Source organism: Aphidius gifuensis, linkage group LG3 (assembly GCF_014905175.1).
Source record: "Aphidius gifuensis isolate YNYX2018 linkage group LG3, ASM1490517v1, whole genome shotgun sequence".
In the NCBI taxonomy this organism is placed as follows: domain Eukaryota; kingdom Metazoa; phylum Arthropoda; class Insecta; order Hymenoptera; family Braconidae; genus Aphidius; species Aphidius gifuensis.
Genome location: NC_057790.1, coordinates 18,102,411 through 18,125,487, shown reverse-complemented (window position 1 = coordinate 18,125,487; position 23,077 = coordinate 18,102,411). Strand labels below are relative to the sequence as shown.

Sequence of the window (23,077 nt, the reverse complement as noted above, 5' to 3'; positions counted from 1 at the left end):
TAACTATTCGTAGTTATTATTTAATAATTAAAAAATATAATAATAAAAATTTATTTTGATTTGAAATTAATATACTGAACTTTATATCGAGCTAGACAAACTGGCCCAAAGTCAGACACCCCCTCACACATGTGTGATTGCGCCAATAATTATTTAAACAAGTTGCTCTGATTTTTTACTGTTGCATACTTGTTTGTTTTTAAATTTATCAAAATTTATTTTTGGTACTTTGAAAAGTATCTATATATATTTAATTCTTATATAGAATTACCTGAATATATAATTTGTTTTTTTTTTTAATTTAACTTTCGCGCATGTGTAATCGTATTCCATGAAATGTAACATATATTATAATGTGATAAAAATATAAAAAAATAATTGCTGAAAGAGGAAAAACTTGCAGTTTTTAAAATATAATAAATAAAATTAATAAATTTTTAACCATTTTGATTTGCCATTTATTTGTTAAATTTCTTTTTTTTTTATTTTTCAGTAGATTCAATTAATAATCTTTAACTGTTTTTTTTTCAGCAAAGTACAGTTATTTTTTATTTTTATTCACATCAACATCATTAAGATGTATCATTACTCCATAAAATATATAGACAATCGAATTGAGAATATTTTCTCATCGATGTAATTTTTTTTTCATTTCAAGTGAAAGATATTTTTATCAATTTTACATTTTTTGTTTTTAAATTTTTTTTTTTTTTTTTACAGTAAAAAGATGGTAAAACAAATAATAACAAATGTTTTTGGCATCACAGATTAAAATCTTCACTTTGTTTTCATGATTTAAATTACTTTTTTTTTTTAACATTCAAACAATAAATGAAATTAAACTTAATTCGATTTTTTTTTATTTGTTTTTTTATTTAATTATCAATTTTTAATCGTCGTTCAGTTTTGCTTCACCATCACTTATGAATTTTTTTTTTTTTTATTATAAAAATACTATACTGCATTCCTTTTTAAAGCCAAATAAAAAAAGATAACTTTATTGGACAGGTTAACATTGCGACGTCGTGCTGCAATTTTTTTCGTTTACAAAAAAAGAAAAAAAAAAAAAAAAAAGTACATAATAAAATCACATAAAGGGTATTATTATTATCATTATTATTTTATCTTTTTTTTAAGATAAAATTTCACTGAATGATTTGACATAAGCTTCGTGTAATTTTTTCATGAAATCAGGATCACTTTTGAGAAGATAATTAAATGCTTGCAAAAGTTGATTTCTTGTCAATGGTTCCAATGGTCGATTATGATTTTCTGATGGACTTGATGCTGAAAACATAACTGGTGGCATTAATGCCGGTGCTGAACTTATATCATGATATGATATATTTGATTCATCCGAACGCTAAAATGATAAATTTATCATCATTATTATCAATTAATTATTATTTATTTATTAAAATAATAATAAATATATTACCACTGATTTATTGTCCATTCCAAGTGAAGCAAAGTTCATGGAAAGTGTTGATAATGCATCTGGTAGTGTTGATGTTACATTGAGTCCATCACAAATCTAATTACAAGAACAAAAATAAATTAAAATTTATCAATTAAAATGATAAATAAATTAAAATGAGCTACAATACAAAAATATTTTATATCTGTCTTTGATGTTGGTGATTGTATCCTGTGAAAACTTGATGTACCATTTGTTGTTTCATTAATACTCAAATTAGCTTGCCTTTGTAATTCATGTGATACTGATTCTAATTGTGTTGTTGTATTTTTATTAACTTGTCGTTTTATTTTAACAACTACTTGTTCATTATCATTATCTATTGTTGTTGTTTTTGTTGTTGTTGTTATTTGTGGCTGTGGTGTTATAGATCTTTGTTGTTTCTCAATATGCTCAAGTGTATGAGCTGCTGGATGTGACATTAAACGTGCTAAAAATGGTTTTGTTTCAGTAACTGTACGATGAGTTGTTATACCCTGATTTGGCTGATCACCAGCTTTAAAATGACCAGTATTAACCTTAAAAAAAAATTTCATATTTAAAGTAGTTTCAAAAAAAAAGCAAAAACAATTAAAAGTTAAATAATAATGCATCAGTATATATTATTTGTGAAGAAAAAAACAAAAATATAAATCATGATGAAAATTACCTTGGCCTTGGCAAAAAAATCCATAACACTTTGTGACGTCACATCAGTACCAAGTGACATTGTTGTTGGTGTATTATTATCATTTGTATTAACAATAATATTATCAGTATTTTGATTTCTTGGTGTTTCACCACGAGTTGTATTAAAATCTTTTTGTGCTTTACTCAACATACTAAATATATCAACATTATTTGTTGTTTTTGTTGTATTATTATTTTGATTATTATTATTACTGTTATTATTAATATTATTATTCATTGTTATATTTTTATTTGATGTTAATCGTGTTGTAATTGGATATTTATTATCTGATTCTTTAATAAGTTTATTTAAAATATTACCAATTTTTAAACATTCATCTTTATCATAAAACCAAATACCATAAATATTTGATTTTGAATTTCTGTATAACAAAAATGGCTTTTGTAATTGTAAATCCAAACCTTGAGTTACTGGTTCAACTAAATTATTTGTGTTAAGACTGAAATTAAATAAATAACAATATTAAATGATGATAATATTAATTTTTTTTATGTTAAAAATTTATTATTATTATTTTTTAAGTATTGTGATTATTGAAGTTTGTATATTTACCGATTCATAATCAAAATGCTATTGTATGGTTCGCCATTTCTTGAATAAACAAATAATGCACCTTCAATATCAGTTTTTTCCCATTCATTGTTGTCTGAATTGAATGTATAAAGTGCAACATGCGTTGCTGTTTCAATAATATCTTTGATATATGGATCAACGCGTTTCAATGCTGCGACATTCATCTTCAACTCCGTCAATTCAGTCATTTTTTTTTCTTTTATTTGCTGTATATTTTTTTTCTGTCTTTTTTCAATAACCAACTTTGATTTTTACAATAAAATATATATGTCAAATTTTAATTACAATTATGAGTTACTTTGAATTGTTAAATAATATTCAATGTCACAATTAAAGTCAAATTATTATTATTGTTTATTTGTATATTTTTTGTTTATTTATTTTATATTTTTATTAATAAAAAATCTTGTTGGTGTTTACGGAAACGCGTAATTTTTAAGAACAACGCCAAGCAGCTGCTTCACTTGTACGCCATTTATGTACTGAATTTTTATTTTTTTAAAGCGGGATGACAGACTGTCATGGCTGCTTTTTTGGGTGGGTTTACAAATAACGATTTTATACTCAACAAATTTTATTTAAAAAAAAAAAAAAATACCAACAAACTTGATTTTATTTAAACAAAATAAATTTATAAATAATCATTATTGATCAATTTGTAAATCTTATTATAAATTTAATTTCAAGATTTATTTATATTGAAAATAAATAAATACATTTTTTTAATTTGATTATTTTATAACTCAACAATTAGCTCATGATTTTAATTGTTTATTTGAGGATATATAATAGATAATTTATAATGGTTTAAAATAAAAAACAAAGAGATAATTTTAAATGTATTCAAATTGATTTATTGATAAAGTACAAGAATAACATTTTATTTGAGAGGAATAAAACGTGATGAATGAGTAGCACCAATACCTGGTCTACCATGTTTAACAGGTTTATATGTTACTGAAAATTCACCAAGATAATGTCCAATCATTTCTGGTTTAATCTCAACTTGATTAAATGTTTTACCATTGTAAACACCAACAATTGAACCAACCATTTCTGGTACAATTATCATATTACGAAGATGAGTCTTGACAATTTCTGGTTTTTCATGTGGTGGTGCTTCTTTTTTGGCTTTACGTAATTTTTTTACAAGAGCCATTGGTTTTCTTTTTAAACCATGAGAAAAACGTCTTCTTGCACGAGCATGCATCAAATCCATAAGTTGTTCACTGAAAAATATTTAATTAATAAACATTAGTTTTTGGCTACTTGTTGTAATCATTTGAGGTTATGTTTTTTTTTTAAATAATTTTAATTACTTGGGCATATCCAAGAGTTGATCAAGATCAACACCTCGGAAGGTGAACTTCCTGAAGGTTCTCTTTTTCTTCAAAGTTTCGTCTACCTAAAAACATACAAATTAACAATTTAATTAAAAATTGAAATTTCATTATAGCATTTTTTTAATGAACAAAAAAAAAAACGTGGAACATTTGACATCATATAATTGATCAATCATCAATAACAATTCAACTGACAATTAATTCATTTAATTAAAAAAAATGGATTAATCTAAATAATTGATTATTGCATTTTATTGTTTAATTTTTATAGTAAAAAAACATACCTCTGCCATTATTGATGATTTTTTTATCAAACAAAAAAGAAAGAAAAAAAAAAAAAATTGGCAATCCAACCAACCAAACAATATACATACACTAGCGCCACTAATCAATTGTGTTTTTTTTTTTTGTTTCTAATTCAAAGATGGCGGCTGTTGTTTATTCTAATTTTTTTTAATTTCTTTTCTTGCTAATTTTCATTGTGATTATAATAAAATTTATCAGTTTATTGTGAATAAATTGTCAATAAACATAATTTAATACTCATTACATAATGTATTATTATTGCAAATATAAAAACAATTAAATAAACAATATTTTCTCTTAAAAAAAAAAAAGAAATAATAATTTACAATTTAAAATATTGGAGATATTCTTTGAGCAATGATTAACAACAATGTGAGTGTGTGTTGAAATGTTAAAAAAAAAAAAAAAAATCTCTGATATTACATAGATATTACGAGAGCATTTTGTCGTTGTGTCGTCGTTGTGATTTATAAATTTAATTTTTAACTAAAAACAAACAATAAAATAAATAAATAAAATGTCAAAAGTTTATTTAAACTTATGCATTTAATTTATAAATTATTATTTACATTTAATATTATTATTTAAAGAAAAATATAAAACAATTAATTTACCAGACATTTATGTTTAATAATAATAATTATTATTATTGTTATTATTATTATTATTTTTATGATAATAATATTGTGAAATAATAAATTATTTACATTTTGACAATTGTCTCTCTTGGTGTGTCCGTGTGTGTTTATACTAAAAAGTTTAAGTGACAATATATGCAATATATTATTTAAATAATTAAAAATATAGGTATATTAAGTGATTGGAGTTTTTAATTAAGCCGGACTTCGGCCCGGTATCAAAAAATCTTGATAGACCATGCTGAAACAATTACAGATGGGGATGAGGGCTTTCCTTCTTATGGCTTCCCGTGTGTGGACCTGCATTTGCTTTTTATTAAAAAAGCAGGTTAGAACTGTAAGTTGATATTTGACACCTGTTTTTATTTATTTAATTTATTTTTAATCGTTTTAAATTATTTAATTTTACATTATTACTAAAAACAATCAATGTTTTATTATAATTATAAAAAATAGTTTTTCTTGTTAAAATTTTTCTTGAATAATTAATTTATTATTTAATTTTAGATATCGCAAATGCAACCAGTTAAATATGAAATATTTCCATTATCACCATTGTCAAGGCACAGACTCAGTATGTATTTAATAATAATTTATTTATTGTAGAATGTATATTAATTTATTGCTCATTTGTTTTAGGTATTGTTAAAAGAAAAGTACTTGTTTTGGATCTTGATGAAACATTGATACATTCACATCATGATGGAGTTGCAAGACCAACAGTTAGACCAGGTACACCACCTGATTTTGTTCTCAAAGTAACAATTGATCGTCATCCTGTTAGATTTTTTGTTCACAAACGACCACATGTTGATTTTTTTCTGGACATTGTTAGCCAGTGGTAAGTTCGTTGGGATCATCATGAATTTAATATAAAAACCTCTATCCAACGAATTTATTATTTTGTAAATGTAAATCAAAATATAAATTATTAATTTTCCTTTAAATTTATACCAGTTATACAATGGCAAAAAAAATAAATACCTAAATACATTTTATTATTATTAGGTATGAATTGGTGGTATTTACAGCATCAATGGAAATATATGGTGCAGCTGTTGCTGATAAATTAGATAACAACCGAGGTATATTGAGACGTAGATATTATAGACAACATTGTACACCTGAAATGGGTTCATATACTAAAGATTTAGCAACAATATGTTCAGATTTAGCATCTGTTTTTATATTGGATAATAGTCCTGGTGCATACAGAGCATATCCACGTAAGTAGATTTATAAATATACCAAGTTTTTTCTTTGATTGTTTAAGTAATATAATAACTAATTTATAATATTGTAATTTTAGATAATGCAATACCAATTAAATCTTGGTTCAGTGATGCTGGCGATACTGCTTTATTAAGTTTACTTCCTGTTTTAGATGCTCTACGATTTACACAGGATGTACGTTCAGTTTTATCAAGAAATTTACATCTACCTCATACTGGGTAGCTAAATATATTTTCTTTCCATTCCCTGCCTTTTGTCCCCTCATCATTTCAATGACTCAACCTAGTGTAGACTAGACAAAACTGCTATAAAAAAAAAATAATAATAATAAATAAATAATTATTATAAGGAAAAAAATAAAAATTAGTTTGTCGAAAGTTAGAATTAAATATTGTTATTAAATTAGATTATAGGACATTCAAATAATGATTATTAAAAAGAAACATAGTCCTAAAGTATTTTTTTTTTTTAATTTTATTTTTTCTATTGGGATACAATGAAGTTGACGTGATTTAAACAGTGAAATTTGATTGATTTTTGAGGATTTATTGATGAAAAAAAAGACAGTGTAATATTGGCGATAAAAAAAAAAGAAATATTGACATTTGTGGAAGCACAATATATATATTTAGGGTTTTCTTCTTCCCTTGAATGCTTCACGACTTTTTATTTAATTTTTTTTTTTATTCATCTTGATTATTTTAATGTACATAATTTACAATAAAAAAAGAAATTAAATCCTTTCGTGCATCAGCCAAAGATCAATACTCACAAATGACGTGTAAAATGAACTTTTTATTATGACATTCATTTCTTTTTTTTTTTTTTTTGTAAATTAATAATTTCGTGAAAATAAAAATAAAACAGTTTAATTTTTTAGTCATTTTTTTTGTTTTTTTTTTTCATTTTGTAATTTACTTGTTATTATTTTATTGAAACGATAAAATTTTACAAATAACATCACACTGAACTAATGTACTCAGTTACATTTATATATATATATTTTTTTTTTGTTCTGCAAGTATTTTTTTTTTTTAAATTTTCAAATTATATACTAGACGATTTTGTAAGACAAAAAAAAAAATATATAATTATGTTTTTTCAATGAATTTTATTTCTTAAAAATTAAATGAAAAGCAAAAAAAAAATATTAAATATAAACTTGATTTTTATGTAAATATGAAATCATGAATTAAGAATTAAAATTTAAAAAAAAAAAAAACGTATTATCAATTTTTAAATAGAAATAATGTTGAATAAAAAAAAAAAAAAAAAAAAAAAAGAAATCTTGCTTCAAAAATAAAAGAAGAAAAATGTTTTAAATTAAATGTATATTTATTTTTCAGCTTATTTATTTATAAATTATTAAACAAAGCAATATCATTCACAAAAAAAAAATTATACACAATTGTTGTTTTAATTTTTTTTATTGTTTCAAAAATTAAAAAAATTATCAATATTTCCTTATCATTTAAAAATGGGAAGAAATTTTGATTTTTAAAAACTCAGATAAATATTTACACTTGTTTATATAAATAAAAAAATTATAATTCAGTATACCCAAACCAAAATCTTTAAATCATCAATAATAAATTGTTAAAAAATTTAAAAAAAACATGAAAATTAAATTTCGCAATATACGACAAGTAATTGCAAGTTAATTAATAATAAATAAATTTTAATAAAATTGCTATGACCAAGAAAACCAAGCAGTAAAATCAAATGTCAAAAAAAAATATTAATTTAAAAAACACCTGAGTTTTATAATAATATTATTTTGTTATAAATTATTTTGGTGGATCTTCACGTATCATTTCTAATGAACTATCTGAATTATTAGTACTACTTCCACTTCCAGCATCATCTTCACGTTCACGTGATTTTTCACGATTTTGTACACCAGCTTCAATTTGCCAAGCTGGTATTGATGCTGGTGCACTTGGAAATTGTTTTCTTGATAATAAAAGACCTTTTAAACTTGCAAGATCTTGTTTTAATTCTCTTATTAAATGTTGTACTGTTGGATCTGTTGGTACATTTGTTAATAATTTTTTAACTGATGATTCAATTTTAACAACTGAATCTTTAATTTCTTTAACTGATGTTTTTACATTTTTATCAAGTTGAATAACTTTATCATTTATTGTTTCAACTTTTTTACGTCCAAATAATAGTGGTTCAATGAATTTCTATAATTAAAAAAAAAATATATAGATATTAAATTAACTAATTATTATAAAACAAGTTCTTTTAAATTATAAAATTAATAAATACCTTGTAAAACCAATAAACACAATAAAATGTTGTTCCAACAAATGCAGCAGTATTAAAATATAATCTTATTTTATGTAAAATTGTTGGTTGATAAATTTCATGATGATAAAATGATGGATATGTATTTTGATAATTATTTGGTATTGAAATACTTGTAAATTTATTTTTATTCATATTAGCTATTTCAACATTTGCTATTGCAAATGCTTGTTTTATTTCTTCATCAGTTAAACCTTTACTTTTTAAAAATTGCTCTTTTTTTTTATAAGGTGTATCAATTATTTTTTCATTACGAAGAAATGACACTGCAGCATTTATCTGTTAAACAAATTAAATAATAATAAATTACAATCAATATTTAAAATAAAATAAAAAATTATTATAGACTTTAACCTCATGAATATTATAACCTTGTTTTTATAATTTAATTAAAATACTTGTATATATATTTATGATATTTTGTTTAAATTAAATACCTATATTATATTTTATTTATTTATATTATTTAAATATAATAATACTTACAATCTTATCACGAGATACAAGATTATTATTGTCTGTGTCTTGTTCAGTAGTCATGTTACACCAAATATTTGAAAATTTTAAATTATTTATTTATTTAATTATGCAATATTAATTATTTATTGTCGAAATGCTAATATATTTTAATTATTTATATTTAATCAAACATATAAAAGAAAATAACTTTCTAGGATGTTAATTGCATTTTATATTAATTTTATTTAATTTTTGTTTTCCTTGTTTGTAAATCAATCTCTTATCAAGAGAGACGAGAGAGAGATAATAATAATAATAATAATAATAATAATGAAAAACGTTAATTTTTTTTTTTATGTTTCAGGGGTTCTCTATACACAGCAACACACATATGTCGTTTCTACGAGGTTATGTGAACTTTGTTGATGTGAATTGTTCGATAATTATTTTGTGCTGAACATTGGACATTATTAATTATCAATGATGATATTTTGAAATTTTAATTATTGAATTTTATAGTTCATTAATAATTAATCATGGGTAATGTCATTGTCTTTATAAAAATAACATTATAAAAATAATATTAGTGCTTGTTGTTGTTGTTTTTTTATTAATCTTATTTTTTTTTTTTTTTGTTATATGACAATTGTTAGAGTAAATAAATTTCTTTTTTGTTTATTAAATATTATTGTTTATATTTTAATTAATTGTTTTATATTTTTGTTTACAGATATAATTATTGAAATGGATCCAAATATAGAAATTCAAAATCTACAACATACCTGTAGATTTTGTTTGACTGAAAATGAAAATAATTTATGCATTTTTACTGTTGAAAATAATATTGAAGATCAGCTTTTGGAGTATAAAAAAATATTTGAAATTCACAGTGGTCTTAAGGTTAGTTTATTATAATTAAGTTGATTATAATTAATTGATAATTTGTAATTTTTTTAAATTTGTAATTTTAAAGCTAAGTCAAGATGATGGATTACCAGTAGGAATATGTTCAGCTTGTTTGACAAAATTTGATGCAGCAAATAATTTATGGAAACAGTGTCAAGAATCTGATAAAAAACTTAAAACAATATATTCACAAAATTCTTTAAAAAATGAAAATACTGAAAATCAACCATTTAAAATAATTCACGTTATATCATTACAAGATAAAGAACCATTTAAAAATGAAGCGATAGTAAATGAAGAAATAGTAGAAATTGAACAACCATTACAATATGAACAGCCATTAGAAATTGAACAATCATTAGAAATTGAACAATCATTAGAAAGTGAACAACCACTACAAAGTGAACAACAACAACAACAAAGTGATCAACAATTACAAAGTGAACAACCACTTCAAAATGATCAACAATTACAAAATGATCAATCATTCAAAAGTGAACAGCTATTACAAAGTGATCAACCATTAAAAAGTGAAGAGTCACCTAAAATTGAAGAGATATCAGATAATGAACCATTATTTCCATATGAACCATCATCAATAAATGATATAAACATGATTAAAGAAAAATTTGCATCAAATGATGGTAGAAAAACTAATGCATGTAAAATTTGTGGTAAAATTTATTTTACTGAAAAATATCTTACGAATCATATGAAAACACATGAAAATATAACACCAATGGTAATAGATAATAGCCAAATTGAAGATGAAAATAATTTAATAATTGAATATCTTGATTTAGAATGTGAAGAAGTTGAAACAAATGAAAATATAATGCATGCTGAAATTCAACAACAACAAAATAATAATACAGATAATAATAAAAAAATAAAAGATGATAAAAGATTTCTTTGTCATGTTTGTAGTAAAGTATTTCGTCATAATAGTGGTTTAACGGTACATATGAGAACTCATACTGGTGATAAACCATATCCATGTCAATATTGTAATCGTAATTTTCGATTAAAAGCACATTGTATACAACATGAACGTACTCATACAGGTGATAAACCATATGTATGTCATTTTTGTGGTGTTGCATTTGCAAAAGCATTTGCATTTAAAATGCATTTAACAATTCATACTGGTGAGGCTAATTATCATTGTACAATATGTGGTAAATCATTTAAAAGATTATCATATTTAAAAGAACATAATTTTACTCATACTGGTGAAAAACCATATGCTTGTAAAAATTGTGATATGGCTTATAGTCATTCAGGAAGTTTATTTGTTCATGAAAAAAGATGCAAAGCAAAAAAAGCTACTGAAGTAATTGAATAATTATTTGATAATTTTAAAAGTTGTCAGACAACAATTGAATATGATTCTTTTTTTTTCTTTTATTATTTTAATTTTTATTAAGACGTAATTATGAAAATGAAATTGAATGGATTGTATTTGTTTCATATATTTTAGTTATATAGAAAATTCATTTAAATAAATTTTTAATCATAAAAGTAGTATATATAATTTAGCATCAATTTAATATCAACTAAAATTATTTAATAATGATAGTATTAATTAAGTAAATAAATATTTTTTTAAATGAAAATTAAAGTCATTATTTATTAATTATTATTAATAACAACAAATAAATAGTAGCCATGTTGATTTATTTTTAACCAATGAGAAACTTTGTAGTTGATAACGATACTAGTGACAACAATGTGAATTACAAAATAAGAAAATTTTCTATTCTATTATTGTGTTGTTACTTCATGTCTAAATGCGGCAAATTATTGTATGTAAAGGAAAAAAAAAAAAAATAATAATATAAGTAAGTGAGTAATACATAAGCATATTGTGAAAAAGGAAAAATAAAAAAAAAAAAAGTTGTATCGAGCATGGATTGCTGTAGGTGTGAAGTGTGATATCATACGACAGTGAGCAGACAGTAAGTTTCTGGGAGTCGTCAGTGAATGTTTGTAAGTCTATCAATAATATTTATTTCTTATATTATTTTTTTTTTTTTTCTCTCATTATTTAAATTATAATTTTTATGACCATTTATGACGTCATAGTAGCATAGGTCAAACTGCAACAGATTTTAATATTTTCATCTGATTTTCAGGTGTTAATTGTGAACGACTCCAAAAATTGATACTCCAAAAAAACATGGATAATATATAAAAAAGGAAAAAAAACTTGAATTAAAATAAATAAGGTATTTATTAAATTTTTTTATTATTTAATTTTAATAATACATAACTTTTTTTTTGTCTAATAATTTTTTGTTATTTTATATGTTACAGATAAATTTTATATAATGTTTTAAAAATGACGTTTTGTTTATTAATTACATATATTTATTAATAAAACAATAATAAATTGAGATAGAAAATAATTAAAATGTTTAAAGAAATAATTGATTATTTAAAAGATCCACAATTGGTTGCTGTTATACAAGAATTTTTTGGTGTTGATATACCAAAAAATACTGTTGATAAAATTCAAGAAAATGTATTAAATTCATCACAAGAATTAACAGCAACAAAAAGAAATGGAATACCACGTGAATTACGTGATAATACAGTTCAAAATGATTTAAGAAAAAATAATAATACAGAAGATGACATTAATTTATTAAATTTAACTGAAATTAATAATTATAATTCATCATCATCAAAAATTAATAATCAATTTTGGTATTATTTATTTATGTTTGGTACTGAACTTGGTGATGAAACATTTTATTCAGCATTTATACCATTTTTATTTTGGAATATTGATGGTATTGTTGGACGCAAAATTGTTATAATATGGGCAATAGTCATGACAATAGGTAAGCTAAATTATTTTTTATCTATTACTGTTAAAGAAAAAAATATATATTTATTGATATTTTAAGAAATCAGGTTTTAAACTTTATTTTAAAATTGATTAACCAATCATTAAATTTTATCAGTTGGTTTCTCAAGATAATCACAATGATTGATTGATAAGAAAAAAAAAATTAAAAACATTTTTTCTTTTAAAACTTTATTTTACAGTCTAGATCATTAAAAAAAAAAAAAAAATCGAAAGAATTTAATAACCATAAACTTTTGTTTTTCAAGGTCAAGTTATGAAAGATATTATTTGTTGGCCACGTCCAGCTTGTCCTCCAGCAGTACGTTTACAAAATAAATGGTCACAAGAATATGGAATGCCATCAACACATGCTATGATTGGTGTTGCAATACCATTTAGTGTTATACTCTTTACAATGAATAGATATAATTATTCAATACCAGCCGGATATACAGTTGCAATAATATGGTAAAATTATAAATTTTTCTGAGTTCATTTAAAATATTTAAAGAATAAATAATAATTAATTTTTAATTACAGGTGTATGCTAGTTTGTATCAGTAGACTTTATCTAGGTATGCATACATTATTGGATGTGATTGCTGGTATTTTGCTGGCAATATTACTCATGACACCACTAGTGCCATTTATAAATATTGCTGATCATTATTTTGTAACAAATGGATGGACACTTGCTGTATTAATTTTAATAACAATTGGAACAATTGTTTATTATCCAAAAAGTGATAGATGGACACCAACAAGGTAAGAAATAAGATATATTTTTTTATAATTAATTTACAAAAACAAATTAATAGTTTATTGATATTTATTTAAATTATTTTCAAGGGGTGATACAACTTTAGTTGTTGGAGTTGCTGTTGGTTTATATCTTGGTGCATATTTAAATTACAAAACACGTACAACACATGAACCAATTGATGTACCACCTTATGATATTGTATGGCCAACATTTCAAATATTTGGAAAAACAATATTACGTACAATACTTGGTTATTGTATTATTATTTTAATGAAAATAATATGTAAAACACTTGGTTATGCTATTATGGGATCAATGCTACGTGTGAATTGGAAAGAACTAATGAATAGTGAAAATTCATTGGAAAATAAAAATAAGGTTTTCGTTGATTTAACATATAAATATATATTAGCATTTACATGTGGTATTATTATTGTTCATATAATGCCAAATATTTATTTAAAAATTGGCATTGATAGACCAAATTTTAAATGGGAAATGTAAAGTTTTTTTTTTATTATCAAAATCTTCCAAGTTCTTAATAATTTGAATAATACATAAATAATAATTCAGGCTCTTAAATTACATTTAAATGAAAAATGAATATATTATTTATTAAGTAATTTTAATTAACAAAATATTGAGGTATTCAAAGATTTTATATATATATTTACTTTGATTTAAGTATCACGTTATTAATTCCAGGTATAATTTTTAATTTTTCATATGGAAGTCATTAAATATAGTTGATAATAAAAATTAATTTTTATTTATTTACTTTTTAAATTATCTCAACTGGCATATTTAATTGAAGAACCTTAAAAATAAGAAAAATGATATTAGTCAATGAAATACTATCAAGTTTTTATAATTAAATTAATAAATAGAAAAAAGGTGAATTACATTTAAATGTTGATCCATGTTTGCAGTAACATTTGCTTGATGAATAACATAAGGAACAAATAAATCAATTAAATAATTGTATTTTGATGCATCAATGATGATTCTATCATCTCCAATATCAACTTTAACATCTTTTAATGTACATTCATCTGGTAATTTAAAATAACCAATGAGTTTTTCAGCATTACCAATTTTTGGTTTACGTAAAATAATGTAATCTGTATTTTTTGATGTTGTTGTTATTGTATTTTTTGTATTATCATGATTTTTTGTTGATGTAATTTCTTCAATAAGTGGTTTGTTAGATGTATTTGTAATCATTGATTTAACATTTCTTTTTTCAACACGATGATCATGAAGTTTACCAATGTGTTTACGATTTTTAAGTACAACATAATTACGTCCATCAATAATACGATTATTTTTTTCACCAATTGCTGAGAACATTGTTATAACAGTAAATGCAAAAAATGTATGTTCATTTTTAATTTTATCAAAATAACTTGTATTTATTGCAATGTCATATGTCAAACATTTTGCACCAGTTTTATCATCTTCATGTCTTTCATGACCAACACTCATTGGTATACACCAATTTGGTTTTTCTTCATCAAGAATTTTTAATAATTCATCTTCAGTTATATTTTTTGGTGGTGGAATTTCATTTGTATGACATATATTTATGAATATTTTTTCATTATTATCTGTTTTAGTTTTAATAACAAGACCAGGATTCGGTGTTATTATCTTTGATGGGACATTATTATCAAATGTTTTCAATAGTTTTTCAATATCTTCATCTTCTTTTATTGTCTCGGGTAATAAAAGATTTTTTTTTATTATTGATTCATCAACTTCGAGGATTGGATTTGTCATTGTGATGGACCACTGAAAATTTGATTTAACTATTAAATTTAATTTAAACAATTATTCAATTCAACAGTTTATATAATTATTAAAATGATTTGAAAAATATAATCAGCTACTTACAATTTATTAATTAACAGACAATAGACGTTTTGCTTTTTTAAGCGTTTTTTTTTTTTTTTAGTTATACACACTGGGAATTTAGAAAGAAATATAACACATAAACAAAATGATTAAAAAACGCACGAGGCTTGTTTTTTTTTTTTTTTTTTTATATAAACAAGAGCAAACAAGAGCATGCGCAAAAGTAGTTGGAAATCTAGGGAATTTTATGTTCTTAAATTTGAATTTGCTTAATAATACTCGCGATACAAATTGTAGATTTTAAATATAAAATGTGGAATAATTTATATTAAAATTATAAGATAAATATATTGTTGAGTGTTAAATTTCGTAATTTTAGATAGGAAATTTAATAAAATTGATTTATTGACATAATTGTACAAGCTAAGCTCTGTTACTTTTGAGTTCTCAGCGGATGTCTAACGATTTTTTTACATTTTCAAAAAGAAAATTATATATGTAACAAGAAAATATAATAAGCAGAAATATTTGATATTATTAGAAATTTACCTACTTTTTTTTAAGTTTCTTATATTAGTTTTAAATTGTGAATATTATAAAAGAGAACTAAAGAATTATAAGATTGTAGTCATGGAAATAAAAAAAAAAAGAGATAACCTCCGTGTCTCTTCTATATTCCTGTTAATTTGCTTTTTTTTTTTCAATATAAGTTTTAATATTGTTGATTTAAATCAAGAAACAATAAAAAAAGAGGTAAGTTAGAGAAAAAAATACAGAATACCTCTTTGACTATTCTATAGTCCTGCAGGTAACGCAGGAGGTGAAATAGGAATTGGATAAAATACCTCCTCGCCAGTTCTATGATCCTGTTAAAAAATTAATGTCGCCGCTATTTTTTTTCTAATTGTTTTTAAAGAAATAAAATTTATTTTTGAAATATCAAGAGAGCAGGTAACGCAGGAGGTAAACTAGGAATTGGATAAAATACCTCTTTGCCTGTTCTATAATTCTGTTAGAAAATTAATGTCGCCACTATTTTTTTTCTAATTGATGTTCAAAAAATAAAATTTATTTTTGGAATATCAGGAGAGCAGGTAACGCAGGAAGTGAACTAGGAATTGGATAAAATACCTCTTTCCCTGTTCTATGATCCTGTTAGAAAATTAATGTCGCCACTATTTTTTTTCTTATTGATTTTCAAGAAATAAAATTTATTTTTGAAATATCAGGAGAGCAGGTAACGCAGGAGGTAAACTAGAAATTGAATAAAATACCTCCTTGCTCATTCTATGATCCTGTTAAAAAATTAATGTCGCCACTATTTTTTTTCTAATTGTTTTTGAAGAAATAAAATTTATTTTCAAAATATCAGGAGGGCAGGTAATGCAGGACGTAAACTCGGAATTGGATAAAATACCTCTTCGCCTGTTCTATGATCCTGTTAAAAAATTAATGTCGCCACTATTTTTTTTCTAATTGATTTTCAAGAAATAAAATTTATTTTTTGAATATTGGGAGAGCAGGTAACGCAGGAAGTGAACTAGGAATTGGATAAAATACCTCTTTCCCTGTTCTATGATCCTGTTAGAAAATTAATGTCGCCACTATTTTTTTTCTTATTGATTTTCAAGAAAAAAAATTTATTTTTGAAATATCAGGAGAGCAGGTAACGCAGGAGGTGAACTAGAAATTAAATAAAATACCTCCTTGCTCATTCTATGATCCTCTTAAAAAATTAATGTCGCCACTATTTTTTTTCTAATTGATTTTCAAGAAATAAAATTTATTTTTGAAATATCAGGAGAGCAGGTAACGCAGGAGGTAAACTAGAAATTAAATAAAATACCTCCTTGCTCATTCTATGATCCTGTTAAAAAATTAATGTCGCCACTATTTTTTTTCTAATTGTTTTTGAAGAAATAAAATTTATTTTCAAAATATCAGGAGGGCAGGTAATGCAGGAGGTAAACTAGGAATTGGATAAAATACCTCTTCGCCTGTTCTATGATCCTGTTAAAAAATTAATGTCGCCACTATTTTTTTTCTAATTGATTTTCAAGAAATAAAATTTATTTTTTAAATATCAGGAGAGCAGGTAACGCAGGAGGTGAACTAGGAATTAGATAAAATACCTCTTTCCCTGTTCTATGATCCTGTTAGAAAATTAACGTCGCCACTATTTTTTTTCTAATTGTTTTTGAAGAAATAAAATTTATTTTCAAAATATCAGGAGGGCAGGTAATGCAGGAGGTAAACTAGGAATTGGATAAAATACCTCTTTGCCTGTTCTATGATCCTGTTAGAAAATTAATGTCGCCACTATTTTTTTTCTAATTGTTTTTGAAGAAATAAAATTTATTTTTAAAATATCAGGAGAGCAGGTAACGCAGGAGGTGAAGTAAGAATTGGATAAAATACCTCCTTGCTCATTCTATGATCCTGTTAGAAAATTAATGTCGCCACTATTTTTTTTCTTATTGATTTTCAAGAAAAAAAATTTATTTTTGAAATATCAGGAGAGCAGGTAACGCAGGAGGTGAACTAGAAATTAAATAAAATACCTCCTTGCTCATTCTATGATCCTCTTAAAAAATTAATGTCGCCACTATTTTTTTTCTAATTGATTTTCAAGAAATAAAATTTATTTTTGAAATATCAGGAGAGCAGGTAACGCAGGAGGTAAACTAGAAATTAAATAAAATACCTCCTTGCTCATTCTATGATCCTGTTAAAAAATTAATGTCGCCACTATTTTTTTTCTAATTGTTTTTGAAGAAATAAAATTTATTTTCAAAATATCAGGAGGGCAGGTAATGCAGGAGGTAAACTAGGAATTGGATAAAATACCTCTTCGCCTGTTCTATGATCCTGTTAAAAAATTAATGTCGCCACTATTTTTTTTCTAATTGATTTTCAAGAAATAAAATTTATTTTTTAAATATCAGGAGAGCAGGTAACGCAGGAGGTGAACTAGGAATTAGATAAAATACCTCTTTCCCTGTTCTATGATCCTGTTAGAAAATTAACGTCGCCACTATTTTTTTTCTAATTGTTTTTGAAGAAATAAAATTTATTTTCAAAATATCAGGAGGGCAGGTAATGCAGGAGGTAAACTAGGAATTGGATAAAATACCTCTTTGCCTGTTCTATGATCCTGTTAGAAAATTAATGTCGCCACTATTTTTTTTCTAATTGTTTTTGAAGAAATAAAATTTATTTTTAAAATATCAGGAGAGCAGGTAACGCAGGAGGTGAAGTAAGAATTGGATAAAATACCTCCTTGCTCATTCTATGATCCTGTTAGAAAATTAATGTCGCCACTATTTTTTTTCTAATTGTTTTTGAAGAAATAAAATTTATTTTCAAAATATCAGGAGGGCAGGTAATGCAGGAGGTGAACTAGGAATTGGATAAAATACCTCTTTGCCTGTTCTATAATCCTGTTAGAAAATTAATGTCGCCACTATTTTTTTTCTAATTGATGTTCAAAAAATAAAATTTATTTTTGGAATATCAGGAGAGCAGGTAACGCAGGAAGTGAACTAGGAATTGGATAAAATACCTCTTTCCCTGTTCTATGATCCTGTTAGAAAATTAATGTCGCCACTATTTTTTTTCTTATTGATTTTCAAGAAAAAAAATTTATTTTTGAAATATCAGGAGAGCAGGTAACGCAGGAGGTGAACTAGAAATTAAATAAAATACCTCCTTGCTCATTCTATGATCCTCTTAAAAAATTAATGTCGCCACTATTTTTTTTCTAATTGATTTTCAAGAAATAAAATTTATTTTTGAAATATCAGGAGAGCAGGTAACGCAGGAGGTGAACTAGAAATTAAATAAAATACCTCCTTGCTCATTCTATGATCCTGTTAAAAAATTAATGTCGCCACTATTTTTTTTCTAATTGATTTTCAAGAAATAAAATTTATTTTTTAAATATCAGGAGAGCAGGTAACGCAGGAGGTGAACTAGAAATTAAATAAAATACCTCCTTGCTCATTCTATGATCCTGTTAAAAAATTAATGTCGCCACTATTTTTTTTCTAATTGTTTTTGAAGAAATAAAATTTATTTTCAAAATATCAGGAGGGCAGGTAATGCAGGAGGTAAACTAGGAATTGGATAAAATACCTCTTCGCCTGTTCTATGATCCTGTTAAAAACTTAATGTCGCCACTATTTTTTTTCTAATTGATTTTCAAGAAATAAAATTTATTTTTTAAATATCAGGAGAGCAGGTAACGCAGGAGGTGAACTAAGAATTGGATAAAATACCTCTTGGCCTGTTCTATGATTCTGTTAAGAAATTAATGTTGCCACTATTTTTTTTCTAATTGATTTTCAAGAAATAAAATTTATTTTTTAAATATCAGGAGAGCAGGTAACGCAGGAAGTGAACTAGGAATTGGATAAAATACCTCTTTCCCTGTTCTATGATCCTGTTAGAAAATTAATGTCGCCACTATTTTTTTTCTTATTGATTTTCAAGAAAAAAAATTTATTTTTGAAATATCAGGAGAGCAGGTAACGCAGGAGGTGAACTAGAAATTAAATAAAATACCTCCTTGCTCATTCTATGATCCTCTTAAAAAATTAATGTCGCCACTATTTTTTTTCTAATTGATTTTCAAGAAATAAAATTTATTTTTGAAATATCAGGAGAGCAGGTAACGCAGGAGGTGAACTAGAAATTAAATAAAATACCTCCTTGCTCATTCTATGATCCTGTTAAAAAATTAATGTCGCCACTATTTTTTTTCTAATTGTTTTTGAAGAAATAAAATTTATTTTCAAAATATCAGGAGGGCAGGTAATGCAGGAGGTAAACTAGGAATTGGATAAAATACCTCTTCGCCTGTTCTATGATCCTGTTAAAAAATTAATGTCGCCACTATTTTTTTTCTAATTGATTTTCAAGAAATAAAATTTATTTTTTAAATATCAGGAGAGCAGGTAACGCAGGAGGTGAACTAGGAATTGGATAAAATACCTCTTTCCCTGTTCTATGATCCTGTTAGAAAATTAATGTCGCCACTATTTTTTTTCTAATTGTTTTTGAAGAAATAAAATTTATTTTCAAAATATCAGGAGGGCAGGTAATGCAGGAGGTAAACTAGGAATTGGATAAAATACCTCTTTGCCTGTTCTATGATCCTGTTAGAAAATTAATGTCGCCACTATTTTTTTTCTAATTGTTTTTGAAGAAATAAAATTTATTTTTAAAATATCAGGAGAGCAGGTAACGCAGGAGGTGAAGTAAGAATTGGATAAAATACCCCCTTGCTCATTCTATGATCCTGTTAGAAAATTAATGTCGCCACTATTTTTTTTCTAATTGTTTTTGAAGGAATAAAATTTATTTTCAAAATATCAGGAGGGCAGGTAATGCAGGAGGTGAACTAGGAATTGGATAAAATACCTCTTTGCCTGTTCTATAATCCTGTTAGAAAATTAATGTCGCCACTATTTTTTTTCTAATTGATGTTCAAAAAATAAAATTTATTTTTGGAATATCAGGAGAGCAGGTAACGCAGGAAGTGAACTAGGAATTGGATAAAATACCTCTTTCCCTGTTCTATGATCCTGTTAGAAAATTAATGTCGCCACTATTTTTTTTCTTATTGATTTTCAAGAAAAAAAATTTATTTTTGAAATATCAGGAGAGCAGGTAACGCAGGAGGTGAACTAGAAATTAAATAAAATACCTCCTTGCTCATTCTATGATCCTGTTAAAAAATTAATGTCGCCACTATTTTTTTTCTAATTGATTTTCAAGAAATAAAATTTATTTTTGAAATATCAGGAGAGCAGGTAACGCAGGAGGTGAACTAGAAATTAAATAAAATACCTCCTTGCTCATTCTATGATCCTGTTAAAAAATTAATGTCGCCACTATTTTTTTTCTAATTGTTTTTGAAGAAATAAAATTTATTTTCAAAATATCAGGAGAGCAGGTAATGCAGGAGGTAAACTAGGAATTGGATAAAATACCTCTTCGCCTGTTCTATGATCCTGTTAAAAAATTAATGTCGCCACTATTTTTTTTCTAATTGTTTTTAAAGAAATAAAATTTATTTTTGAAATATCAAGAGAGCAGGTAACGCAGGAGGTAAACTAGGAATTGGATAAAATACCTCTTTCCCTGTTCTATGATCCTGTTAGGAAATTAATGTTGCCACTATTTTTTTTCTAATTGTTTTTAAAGAAATAAAATTTATTTTTGAAATATCAAGAGAGCAGGTAACGCAGGAAGTGAACTAGGAATTGGATAAAATACCTCCTTGCTCATTCTATGATCCTGTTAAAAAATTAATGTCGCCACTATTTTTTTTCTAATTGATTTTCAAGAAATAAAATTTATTTTTTAAATATCAGGAGAGCAGGTAACGCAGGAGGTGAACTAGGAATTGGATAAAATACGTCTTGGCCTGTTCTATGATCCTGTTAAAAAATTAATGTTGCCACTATTTTTTTTCTAATTGTTTTTAAAGAAATAAAATTTATTTTTGAAATATCAAGAGAGCAGGTAACGCAGGAGGTAAACTAGGAATTGGATAAAATACCTCTTTCCCTGTTCTATGATCCTGTTAGAAAATTAATGTTGCCACTATTTTTTTTCTAATTGATGTTCAAAAAATAAAATTTATTTTTGGAATATCAGGAGAGCAGGTAACGCAGGAAGTGAACTAGGAATTGGATAAAATACCTCTTTGCCTGTTCCATGATCCTGTTAAAAAATTAATGTCGCCACTATTTTTTTTCTAATTGTTTTTGAAGAAATAAAATTTATTTTCGAAATATCAGGAGAGCAGGTAATGCAGGAGGTAAACTGGGAATCGGATAAAATACTTCTCCGCCTGTTCTATGATCCTGTTAAAAAATTAATGTCGCCACTATTTTTTTTCTAATTGTTTTTAAAGAAATAAAATTTATTTTTGAAATATCAGCAGAGCAGGTAATGCAGGAAGTAAACTAGGAATTGGATAAAATACCTCTTCGCCAGTTCTATGATCCTGTTGAAAAATTAATGTCGCCACTATTTTTTTTCTATTTGTTTTTAAAGGAATAATATTTATTTTTTAAATATCAGGAGAGCAGGTAACGCAGGAGGTGAACTAGGAATTGGATAAAATACCTCTTCGCCTGTTCTATGATCCTGTTAAAAAATTAATGTCGCCACTATTTTTTTTCTAATTGTTTTTAAAGGAATAAAATTTATTTTTGAAATATCAAGAGAGCAGGTAACGCAGGAGGTAAACTAGGAATTGGATAAAATACCTGTTCGCCTGTTCTATGATCTTGTTAAAAAATTAATGTCGCTACTATTATTTTTCTAATTGATTTTCAAGAAATAAAAATTATTTTCAAAATATCAGGAGAGCAGGTAACACAGGAGGTGAACTAGAAATAAAGTAAAATACCTCCTTGCTCATTCTATGATCCTGTTTAAAAATTAATGTCGCCACTATTTTTTTTCTAATTGATTTCCAAGAAATAAAATTTATTTTCAAAATATCAGGAGAGCAGGTAACGCAGGAGGTGAACTAGAAATCAAATAAAATACCTCCTTGCTCATTCTATGATCCTGTTAAAAAATTAATGTCGCCACTATTTTTTTTCTAATTGATTTTCAAGAAATAAAATTTTTTTTCAAAATATCAGGAG

General features: G+C 24.9%; 6 protein-coding genes across 8 annotated transcripts; 2 read left to right on the top strand and 4 right to left on the bottom strand.

Annotated features, from left to right (window-relative positions):
* Nucleotides 1-450: 450 nt before the first annotated feature.
* Nucleotides 451-3,214, bottom strand: LOC122850989 (serine/threonine-protein kinase DDB_G0283821). The gene is made up of 5 exons (XM_044150032.1): nt 2,721-3,214; nt 2,127-2,607; nt 1,603-1,995; nt 1,439-1,534; nt 451-1,363 (listed from the first exon to the last, which is right to left on the bottom strand). The coding sequence occupies exons 1-5, from the start codon at nt 2,927-2,929 to the stop codon at nt 1,133-1,135; spliced, it is 1,410 nt and encodes a 469-aa protein (XP_044005967.1). The 5' UTR covers nt 2,930-3,214; the 3' UTR covers nt 451-1,132.
* Nucleotides 3,215-3,569: 355 nt separating this feature from the next.
* On the bottom strand, nt 3,570-4,485 carry LOC122852373 (40S ribosomal protein S15-like). The gene is made up of 3 exons (XM_044152135.1): nt 4,369-4,485; nt 4,061-4,146; nt 3,570-3,970 (listed from the first exon to the last, which is right to left on the bottom strand). The coding sequence occupies exons 1-3, from the start codon at nt 4,375-4,377 to the stop codon at nt 3,622-3,624; spliced, it is 444 nt and encodes a 147-aa protein (XP_044008070.1). The 5' UTR covers nt 4,378-4,485; the 3' UTR covers nt 3,570-3,621.
* Nucleotides 4,486-4,498: 13 nt separating this feature from the next.
* LOC122852372 (CTD nuclear envelope phosphatase 1 homolog) lies at nt 4,499-7,049 on the top strand. Its single transcript, XM_044152133.1, has 5 exons — nt 4,499-5,365; nt 5,536-5,602; nt 5,668-5,869; nt 6,037-6,254; nt 6,338-7,049. Exons 1-5 carry the CDS (start codon nt 5,267-5,269, stop codon nt 6,481-6,483), a joined length of 732 nt encoding a protein of 243 aa, XP_044008068.1. The 5' UTR covers nt 4,499-5,266; the 3' UTR covers nt 6,484-7,049.
* Nucleotides 7,050-7,850: 801 nt separating this feature from the next.
* Nucleotides 7,851-9,322, bottom strand: LOC122852371 (peroxisomal membrane protein PEX14). The gene is made up of 3 exons (XM_044152132.1): nt 9,061-9,322; nt 8,536-8,853; nt 7,851-8,450 (listed from the first exon to the last, which is right to left on the bottom strand). The coding sequence occupies exons 1-3, from the start codon at nt 9,112-9,114 to the stop codon at nt 8,049-8,051; spliced, it is 774 nt and encodes a 257-aa protein (XP_044008067.1). The 5' UTR covers nt 9,115-9,322; the 3' UTR covers nt 7,851-8,048.
* Nucleotides 9,323-9,395: 73 nt separating this feature from the next.
* On the top strand, nt 9,396-14,207 carry LOC122852369 (sphingosine-1-phosphate phosphatase 2-like). 2 transcript variants are annotated; one of them, XM_044152129.1, is made up of 6 exons: nt 11,742-11,928; nt 12,075-12,167; nt 12,256-12,785; nt 13,060-13,261; nt 13,334-13,558; nt 13,643-14,207. In XM_044152129.1, exons 3-6 carry the CDS (start codon nt 12,353-12,355, stop codon nt 14,058-14,060), a joined length of 1,278 nt encoding a protein of 425 aa, XP_044008064.1. In that variant the 5' UTR covers nt 11,742-11,928; nt 12,075-12,167; nt 12,256-12,352; the 3' UTR covers nt 14,061-14,207. The 2 variants fall into 2 exon arrangements, 1 of the variants encoding a protein (XP_044008064.1); XR_006373811.1 differs by lacking the exons at nt 13,060-13,261; nt 13,334-13,558; nt 13,643-14,207 and adding exons at nt 9,396-9,573; nt 9,764-9,933 and having other exon boundaries at nt 10,007-11,928; nt 12,256-12,279.
* A 130-nt stretch (nt 14,208-14,337) lies between these two features.
* LOC122852370 (PIH1 domain-containing protein 1-like) lies at nt 14,338-15,562 on the bottom strand. Of its 2 annotated transcripts, none has more exons than XM_044152130.1 (3): nt 15,450-15,562; nt 14,460-15,347; nt 14,338-14,373 (listed from the first exon to the last, which is right to left on the bottom strand). In XM_044152130.1, the coding sequence occupies exons 2-3, from the start codon at nt 15,333-15,335 to the stop codon at nt 14,338-14,340; spliced, it is 912 nt and encodes a 303-aa protein (XP_044008065.1). In that variant the 5' UTR covers nt 15,336-15,347; nt 15,450-15,562. The 2 variants fall into 2 exon arrangements, with proteins under 2 accessions (XP_044008065.1, XP_044008066.1); XM_044152131.1 differs by having other exon boundaries at nt 14,460-15,364; nt 15,450-15,493.
* Nucleotides 15,563-23,077: the final 7,515 nt, after the last annotated feature.

Bases quoted from the DNA above. Each gene is read 5' to 3' on its own strand.
- LOC122850989 (XM_044150032.1), bottom strand. From the start codon at position 2,929: ATGACTGAATTGACGGAGTTGAAGATGAATGTCGCAGCATTGAAACGC. The intron at 2,608-2,720 runs GTAAATATACAA...ATTTAATTTCAG, and splicing joins AGCATTTTGATTATGAATCG to TCTTAACACAAATAATTTAG. The intron at 1,996-2,126 runs GTAATTTTCATC...TTTTTTTTTAAG, and splicing joins ATTTTTTTGCCAAGGCCAAG to GTTAATACTGGTCATTTTAA.
- LOC122852373 (XM_044152135.1), bottom strand. The intron at 3,971-4,060 runs GTAATTAAAATT...AATATTTTTCAG, and splicing joins CAACTCTTGGATATGCCCAA to TGAACAACTTATGGATTTGA.
- LOC122852372 (XM_044152133.1), top strand. From the start codon at position 5,267: ATGCTGAAACAATTACAGATGGGGATGAGGGCTTTCCTTCTTATGGCT. The intron at 5,366-5,535 runs GTAAGTTGATAT...ATTTAATTTTAG, and splicing joins TAAAAAAGCAGGTTAGAACT to ATATCGCAAATGCAACCAGT. The intron at 5,603-5,667 runs GTATGTATTTAA...CATTTGTTTTAG, and splicing joins ATTGTCAAGGCACAGACTCA to GTATTGTTAAAAGAAAAGTA.
- LOC122852371 (XM_044152132.1), bottom strand. From the start codon at position 9,114: ATGACTACTGAACAAGACACAGACAATAATAATCTTGTATCTCGTGAT. The intron at 8,854-9,060 runs GTAAGTATTATT...TTTGTTTAACAG, and splicing joins TTGTATCTCGTGATAAGATT to ATAAATGCTGCAGTGTCATT. The intron at 8,451-8,535 runs GTATTTATTAAT...TTTTAATTATAG, and splicing joins GTGTTTATTGGTTTTACAAG to AAATTCATTGAACCACTATT.
- LOC122852369 (XM_044152129.1), top strand. From the start codon at position 12,353: ATGTTTAAAGAAATAATTGATTATTTAAAAGATCCACAATTGGTTGCT. The intron at 12,786-13,059 runs GTAAGCTAAATT...TTGTTTTTCAAG, and splicing joins GGCAATAGTCATGACAATAG to GTCAAGTTATGAAAGATATT. The intron at 13,262-13,333 runs GTAAAATTATAA...TTTTAATTACAG, and splicing joins TATACAGTTGCAATAATATG to GTGTATGCTAGTTTGTATCA.
- LOC122852370 (XM_044152130.1), bottom strand. From the start codon at position 15,335: ATGACAAATCCAATCCTCGAAGTTGATGAATCAATAATAAAAAAAAAT. The intron at 14,374-14,459 runs GTAATTCACCTT...CTTATTTTTAAG, and splicing joins ACATGGATCAACATTTAAAT to GTTCTTCAATTAAATATGCC.